We start from the raw sequence: 8,505 nt of genomic DNA on the forward strand, positions 1-8,505 counted from the left end.
TTACAACTCCTTTCTCTTAAACCTATCTTTTACCTCCCACTCTACAAAACTAGTCCAATTTTAAAAAAATTCCCGATTAAGATTTACAAAAAAAAATCACATTTCAAAGCCAGTCGGCTTTGCTGATTTTCCTCTGTAGATTCTCTCCAGGTCGGCCTCTATGTTCTGCAGTGCACATTCCCCAAGACAGGTACCTTTCAGAGAGCAATTTTTTCCCTAACTGTTCAAAATGTCTGGTTTTCTACCTGAAAACATCAGATCCTTTCATTGTTTTTAATATTATCAAAATACTAAATTCAAATTTGATTGGATTTTGGTATCTTGGGGCATAATTTAAACTGGCTGAATTTGAATTTCTTTTTGTTCCATGGCAACCCATCTACTGCTATTTGTTTCGCCCAGGTGTTACATTGTTACCTTGTTCAGGACTCTTTGCTTTGTCAATCCTTGGTAGCTTTTCAACTCTCTTAAAGGTACAGTACACACCTACACCTTCATAACGATGTCTATTTGTACAGATAAATAAAGAAACAAAAGCACTAGTCAAAGGAGGCAGGGAGTTCTCTTAATGACCTAGTCATTAATGACTGGTCATTTTCCTCATTGCTGATTGTGGGGCCGAGATGGATACTTTACTTTAGAAAAATAATTGGGGAATCTTTAGGATGTGAAACATACAGTATAAATTTGTCATGTGATGCTAGAATGAAAAAAGAAAAATAATATGCTTTCTTTTAAATTATGGCAGACTATGATGTTTCTATGAAATGTCAGTGGATGCTTAGAGTATAAATTGTTCACACTTTCTCATGACCCTGATCTTAATTAACACATTATTCAAGGATTATATTCTCATTTATGATATGTTCCAGCCTGTCTAGAGCTCCCACTTTGGATGTAACTGTGACTGTCTATTCTTTCTAACTGTGGTAGAGGTGACCATTTGTTCATTTGCTCTTTTCACACTTAATAGTCCTTTAATTTGGTACATTTCCATGACACCATTGGTGTTTCAATGTGTATGTTGTCAAAGTTATCACGAATGCCACAAAACCTAGTAACAAGCATTTCAGTTAAAAAATGATTCAATATTTTTTCAGAACAATACTGTAATTTTAATCTCTCTCTTACCTCCAGCTCCTCTTGCACCTGCAGAAATTCCAACAGCAGTTGACAACTTCATGTTGAGTCAGCTGCAATGAAACTGCGTGTGCGAGTTCAAAGACAGAGAGGTTGGGTGGAGTTGGAGCAGGATGAGCCTACTCTCGCTGACCTGCGCAGTAAGATTACTAACTGTCTTTTACCATCCATGGGATACAGGCAAGTGAAGCAGAATCACTTTGCTGTTTTTATGATTAAATATACTAAGTGTGCTGTTAATATGGTTTGATATGGGAAAGGTCTTTATTTTCATGTTGTCGACTGGGTTATTTTACTGACTGAAATGTTTTTATGATGCTCAACCAACAAATTATTGACCATGTTGATAATTTTAGAACATAGAGGTATAGTGGAAATCGCAACTGATACCGTGTAATTCTTATTGGAAATTGTAAGTATGAGCAGGCTATGAGAAAGTTTAGGCTTTTGCTCAGTTGGCATGTTGTGCTATTCTACAAATTTCTGTTTTGTTACTACTATGTTAAATTTATCCTGCTGGTGGATGTCAAGGTAGCAAGCTATGCCAATAGAGTTTATTACAGGAACTGAAACCTTGCTAATTCTGTTTATCTATTAATGTTGAATCACTCAAAATTATAGTTTCAAAGTTTCGGTGACTAAGGTGTGAATTCGTTATAAATATAAATCACACAACACCAGGTTATAGTCCAAAAGGTTTATTTGGAAGTGCTAGCTTTCGGAGCACTGCTCCTTCATCGGGTAGTGCTTTAAAAGCTAGTACTTCCAAATAAACCTGTTGAAATATAACCTGGTGTTGGGTGACTTTTAACTTTATCTATCCCAGTCCAACACTGGCACCTCCATATCATTATAAATAAACAGACATTTTCAGCACAAAAACAGCCTATTTATTAATTTAAAAATCAGTACTATTTATTTTCAGATTTAAAAGAAGATTTATTTAGTTACTATTTATTTGAAGATAAACACAACGTTAGACAAGAATAATAAAGTGAATGTAATATGTGTGCGTTGGCAAGTCTTTGATAAATTGCTGTGTAAGGGATTCATCAAAGGGTCAGGATGTGCATGGTGTTTTAGGCAGCAAAAAGTGTGAAGTATTGTCCTTTAGAGATGTGTGCTGAGACCATGTTGCAATTTGCAATTGTGATTTGGAGCTGAGAAATTGGAACTATTCGATCAAGTATTTGGTCCCTTTTAACTTCTCTTCCTCTGGCTCATGATCCAGTTTATTTTCCATCTGTGAAAATATCTTTGTTTGTAACTTGCGCAAATTACAATTACTGTACTGGAATTCAGGTTTCACTCCACCTGAACAAAGCTTTTAAAAGATTTGATAAATCATCTTAAATCAACCGTGTTCTTCATTAAAATAGTTGGAAATTCAATGTTTAATGCTAACCTTATGAACAGACATTTATTTGTAAGATCTTTTAATATTGAATGCAGTAAACTATCCCCCCAAAAAAACATTAATTTTGATCACAGTAAACATAAATTGAACAAAAATATTTTGATTCTATTTAAGAATAGAAATCTGCTTATGTATAAAGAAAGTTATGAAAATTTTGTTTTGGTGATGATTCTACAAAATCATGTAACTCAAATATGTTTTGCAAAATCTCTGATCTGTTCCTGATTTGTTTTAACTGACTTGTTATTGGGGAAAATTAAGGTCCTCTGTTTACGCACAGGGATGTTAGGACATTTACAAGGAGTACTTTTAAACATACTTGGGTTTTTTTTGGATTAGGCCTCTGTAAAACTATTTCTGTTTCCTATTTCATAGTGTCTTTAATTGTGCATTGTAAAATTGATTTAAAACTATGATTTGTGTATTTATATTCATATTTCTTCAAATAACTGAAAGATACTTTTTATGGAGTTATTCCCAGCTCTCTGCAGGTTGCCTGACTGCTAACAAGCCAATCATAGCTGCCAGTGAACTCTACTTAACCCTGGTTACATTGAGACTGGCAAGACCGGTCCTTACACTTTTTAAATTTATTGTGTGAAGTTGGATACCACATTCTCCATAATTTGAGACATTGATGTAATCCTTCTTCAGACCTAAAACAAAGGATGAACACTAGCAGCAAATAAATAGTAACAGTGCAAAGAGGAGCAGAAGAAAGTAAAAATAGTCATGAGAGAAATATGGCAAGATAGTTACACTAATTAACGAGTTAATAACAAGAATAAAGTGAATGAAAGATTAGCAAATGCATGCAGCTGAAGTGGCAGGAATGAGTAGAAAGAGGAAAAGTTAGCAAAATGGAACAGTTTGAATGAGGGGTGGGGTGGGGGAAAGGAAATAACCAAGAGCAAGTAAGCGCTAAAAATCAGAAAATCGGATTGGTAAAATGTGGAACGGATCACACTGCCTTTGGAATCTGAGGCAATTTTTGTAGTAAGTATGGGAAGAGGAGAGCCAGGAGCTCTCTATCTTTCATGGGAGCTGTTTCCCTTCCCATGCAAAATAGGGAAAATTGCATTTGGTATGCTTTCTTTATTGGTCAGGGCATCGGGTATAGGAGTTGGGAGGTCATGTTGTGCTGTAAAAGACATTGGTTAGACCACTTTTGGAATATTGTGTGCAATTCTGCTCTAGGAAGGATGTTGTGAAACTTGAAAGGGTTCAGAAAAGATTTAAAGGATGTTGCCAAGGTCGGAGGGACTATATTGAGAGGCCAAATAGGCTGAGGCTGTTTTCCCTGGAGCGTGGAGACTGAGGGGTGACCTTTATAGAGGTTTATAAAATCATGAGGGGCATGGGTAAGGCGAATAGACAAGGTCTTTTCTCTGAATGGGTGAGTCCAGAACCAGAGGGCATAGGTTTAAGATGAGAGGAGTAAAATTTAAAAAGGACATAAGGGGCAATTTTTTATACAGCTGGTGCATTTATGAAATGAGCTGCCAGAGGAAGTGGGGAGGCTGCTACAATGACAGCATTTAAAGGGCATCTGCATGGGTGTATGAATAGGAAGGGTTTAGAGGGATATGGGCCAAAGTGTTGGCAGATGGGACTAGATTAAGTTAGGATATCTGGTCGGCATGGAGGAGTTGGACAAAAGGGACTCTTTCCATGTTGTACATCAATGTGACCCTATGTGCTTTTTGAGCTCATTGGGTTAACAGGCAGGCCATTAAGGAGTTATTTCAACTTTTCAGTCATGAGCCACGGGGAGCACAATAGTGCACATCAGGGTTTGAATATATCAGCTAATCCTGGGGGCAGTGTAGGCACTGGCTAGTATGTTTAAAAGACTTAAAAGATGTGATGATGGGCGAAAGTGGGAAGAATGTTTGTATGATAGAGTCATAGAGATGTACAGCATGGAAACAGACCCTTCGGTCCAATCCGCCCATGCCGACCAGATATCCCAACCCAATCTAGTCCCACCTGCCAGCACCTGGCCCATATCCCTCCAAACCCTTCCTATTCATATACCCATCCAAATGCCTCTTAAATATTGCAATTGTACCACCACTTTCTCCGGCAGCTCATTCCATACATGTACCACCCTCTGCGTGAAGAAGTTGCCCCTTAGGTCTCTTTTATATCTTCCCCCTCTCACCCTAAACCTATGTCCTCTAGTTCTGGACTCCCTGACCTCAGGGAAAAGACTTTGCCTATTTATCCTGTCCATGCCCCTCATAATTTTGTATACCTCTATAAGGTCACCCCTCAGCCTCCGACGCTCCAGGGAAAACAGCCCCAGCCAATTCAGCCTCTCTCTATAGCTCAAATCCTCCAACCCTGGCAACATCCTTGTAAATCTTTTCTGAACCTTTTCAAGTTTCACAACATCTTTCCAATAGGAAGGAGACCAGAATTGCACGCAGTATTCCAACAGTGGCCTAACCAATGTCCTGTACAGCCACAACATGACCTCCCAACTCCTGTACACAATATTCTGACCAATAAAGGAAAGCATATCAAATGCCTTCTTCACTATCGTATCTACCTGCTACTCCACTTTCAAGGAGCTATGAACCTGCACTCCAAGGTCTCTTTGTTCAGCAACACTCCCTAGGACCTTACATTAAGTCCTGCTAAGGTTTGCTTTCCCAAAATGCACCACCTCACATTTATCTAGCTGCCACTCCTCAGCCCATTGGCCTATCTGGTCCAGATCCTGTTGTAATCTGAGGTAACCCTCAAAGTTTGAGAGAAGATTTGTAGCTCGGGTGCTCGTTGCTGTGGTTCTGTTCGCCGACCTGGACCCAATATACCGGCCACTACAGCGGACAGCTGAAACTGACAACTGGAAGCGGCAGGGACAGGCCACTATAAATGCCGGAGGAAACACCACAGAAGCGCTTCACAGGAGGCTCCCAAGCAGTGAGGATGTCACCTAGACAGGGGACGAAACGTTTGCAACAAAAACTTCCAGCTCGGCGAAAGAACCACAGCAATGAAGTAACCCTCTTCGCTGTCCACTGCATCTCCAATTTGGGTGTCATCTGCAAACTTACTATCTGTACCTCTTCTGCTTGCATCCAAATCATTTATGTAATTGACAAAAAGTAGAGGACCCAGCACCGATCCTTGTGGCACTCCACTGATCACAGGCTTCCAGTCTGAAAAACAATCCTCCACCACCACCCTCTGTCCTCTTCCTTTGAGCCAGTTCTGTATCCAAATGGCTAGTTCTCCCTCTATTCCATGAGATCTAAGCTTGCTAATCAGTCTCCCATGGGGAACCTTGTCGAACGCCTTACTGAAGTCCATATAGATCACATCTACTGCTCTGCCCTCATCAATCCTCTTTGTTACTTCTCCAAAAGGTGGGAGAGTCCAGACCATGACGAATCTAGAATCCAGAATTAAAAATAAGAGGGCAGATAATCTGTTGGTCAGACAACCATGTTCTGTGGAATCCCCATCGTTCTACATTTGAGAGGAATTGCCCAAGAAAATTGATTTCTGAAAGTCTCTATTTAAATCAGTGACATTGGATTGTTCAAATAAAATTAGGTAAAATAGTTACTTCTGACAAATTAGGCTATATGGGCAGATTTCACTGCATAATCTTGCACAGATTGCCACTCTGGCCCTTGCTTATTACAAAATAAGGGAACTCTGCTTACTGAAAGGACATTCCATTCAGGGCTGCCTCCTAAATGCTGAACCGTATTTCCATTCTGATGGGTTTTCATGGTGCAGACCTGTGAGAGGAAGGTAAACTACACCCCCTTTTTTTTTTTACAGCTTTCAGTTGCACATTCTCAAAATTAAAAATCCTGACAACCACTTTGACAGCTGCTGTCAAAGAGTAAGTATGGAATGTAAGTATGTTGTTAGGGTGCTGAGTGGGTAGAATGTCAGGTTAGTGGGATGCCCGCTGGTAGGGTGTTGGGTGGTGGGGCAGATAGGTGTTTATGGTAGGTTGGAGAGGGCTGGAGAAATTTGATCCAACAGTGTGTTGGGTGACTGACCTGGGGCGCTTGAATCTGACAGCATGGGAAGGGGGATTGGATTAGATTAGATTGAGTTTGATGTGGCAGGGTGGGAATGGGTGATCTGGTTTGACCACTGTTTGGAGGTGGGGAGGGTGGGCATTTTTACTTGGTCTGACCTGCACATGACTCCTACAACAAATTGGTTGACGCTTAAATGACCTAGGGATGCAATCAGTTCAAGAGTAACTAACTAAAGCTGGGCAACAAACACTGGCCCTACACTGACACCCATAGTACAGGCCCTTCAGCCTTCAATTTTATGCCAACCTTTAACCTACTCTAAGATCAATCTGACCTACATTCACTTCATTTTACTATCATCCATGTGCCTGTCCAAGTGGTGCTTGAATGTCCCTAATGTATCTGATTCTACCACTTCTGCCGGCAGTGCATTCCACACACCCACTACTCTGTGTAAGGAACCTATTTCTCACATCTCCCCTAAACCTTCCTCCCAATCATCTTTAAAATTATGCCCCCTCATGATAGCCATTTCTGCCCTGGAAAAAAGTCTCTGGCTATCCACTCTTATCTATGCCTCTCATCATCTTGATGTGGAGGTGTTGGTGTTGGATTGGATTGGACAAAGTTAAACATCACACACCACGTTATAGTCCAGCAGGTTTATTTGGAAATACAAGCTTGGGAAGTGCCGCTCCTTTGTCAGGTAGCTAGTGAAGCAGGATCATAGGCACAGAATTTATAGCACAAGATCATTGTGTCATACAACTGATGTGATATATTGAACAAACCTATATTGCTGTTTTTCATCTTTTAGAATGCGTTGTAGATTTCGATTTATAATAATGTAAATCCCAGAATTTCTTTCAAGTCAAATTTCCAAGATAACAAGATTTTACAAAAAAAAGTGACATCTCACTCAGACAATGCATTAAAGGTGTGAGATTAGAGTGTGTCCGTATTCCAAGCTTGAATCAGACTGGTTCTATTTACAAAGTAGGAATATATAAAATATCACAGATTGACTGCCTACAGATTGTGTGCCTTTTGGAACAACATAAAATGTATCTGCAAATACAGTTCTGCAAATGCAAATTCACTCCATAGACTTGTGTGGATGCGTGTGTGTGTGAGAGTGTGATGGAGTATGTCTGAGAGTGTGGGGGGGTTTGTGAGTATGTATACGCATATGCTCCATCACAAACTCAGATACTTTCTTTCTTTCTTTCTTCTTTCTTTCTTTCTTTCTTTCTTTTCTTTTCTTTTCTTTCTTTCTTTCTTTCTTCCTTTCTTTCTTTCTTTCTTTCTTTCCTTTCTTTCTTTCTTTCTTTTCTTTCTTTCTTTCTTCTTTCTTTCTTTCTTTCTTTCTTTCTTTCTTTCTTTCTTTCTTTCTTTCTTTCTTTCTTTCTTCTTTCTTTCTCTCTTTCTCTCTTTCTCCTTTCTCTCTTTCTCTCTTTCTTTCTCTCTTTCTTTCTTCTTTCTTTCTTTCTTTCTTTCTCTCTTTCTTTCTTTCTTTCTTTCTTTCTTTCTTTCTCTTCTTTCTTTCTTTCTTTCTCTCTTTCTTTCTCTTTCTTTCTCTCTTTCTTCTCTCTTTCCTCTTTCTCTCTTTCTCTCTCTCTTTCTCCTCTTCTTTCTTCTCTTTCTCTCTCTCTTTCTCTCTTTCTTTCTCTCTCTCTTTCTCTCTCTCTTTCTCTCTCTCTTTCCTCTCTCTCTTTCTCTCTCTCTTTCTCTCTCTCTTCTCTCTTTCTTTCTCTCTTTCTCTCTCTTTCTTTCTCTCTTTCTTTCTCTCTTTCTTTCTCTCTTTCTTTCTTCTTCTCTCTTTCTTTCTCTCTTTCTTTCTTCTCTCTTTCTTTTCTTTCTTTCTCTCTTCTTTCTCTCTTTCTTCTTTCTCTCTTTCTTTCTCTCTTCTTTCTCTTTCTTTCTCTCTTTCTCTCT

General features: G+C 39.3%; 1 protein-coding gene across 4 annotated transcripts in view; it reads left to right on the forward strand.

The window, feature by feature from the left end:
* The window catches only part of fbxo7 (F-box protein 7), a 42,769-nt gene that overhangs the window by 15,094 nt on the left and 19,170 nt on the right, over positions 1 to 8,505 (forward strand). For 2 of the 4 annotated variants that reach the window (XM_087997269.1, XM_087997270.1), the window contains exons 2-3: positions 1,138 to 1,320; positions 6,359 to 6,422. In XM_087997269.1, the coding sequence (XP_087853395.1) occupies positions 1,254 to 1,320; positions 6,359 to 6,422 (131 nt within the window). In that variant the 5' untranslated portion in view covers positions 1,138 to 1,253. The remainder of the gene's footprint in view (positions 1 to 1,137; positions 1,321 to 6,358; positions 6,423 to 8,505) is intronic. The other 2 variants (XM_043709417.2, XM_087997271.1) reach the window with 1 other exon arrangement.

This window comes from Chiloscyllium plagiosum, unplaced genomic scaffold, assembly GCF_037043375.1.
Source record: "Chiloscyllium plagiosum isolate Xiang-an unplaced genomic scaffold, Cpla_swu_hap1 HiC_scaffold_19, whole genome shotgun sequence".
NCBI lineage: Eukaryota > Metazoa > Chordata > Chondrichthyes > Orectolobiformes > Hemiscylliidae > Chiloscyllium > Chiloscyllium plagiosum.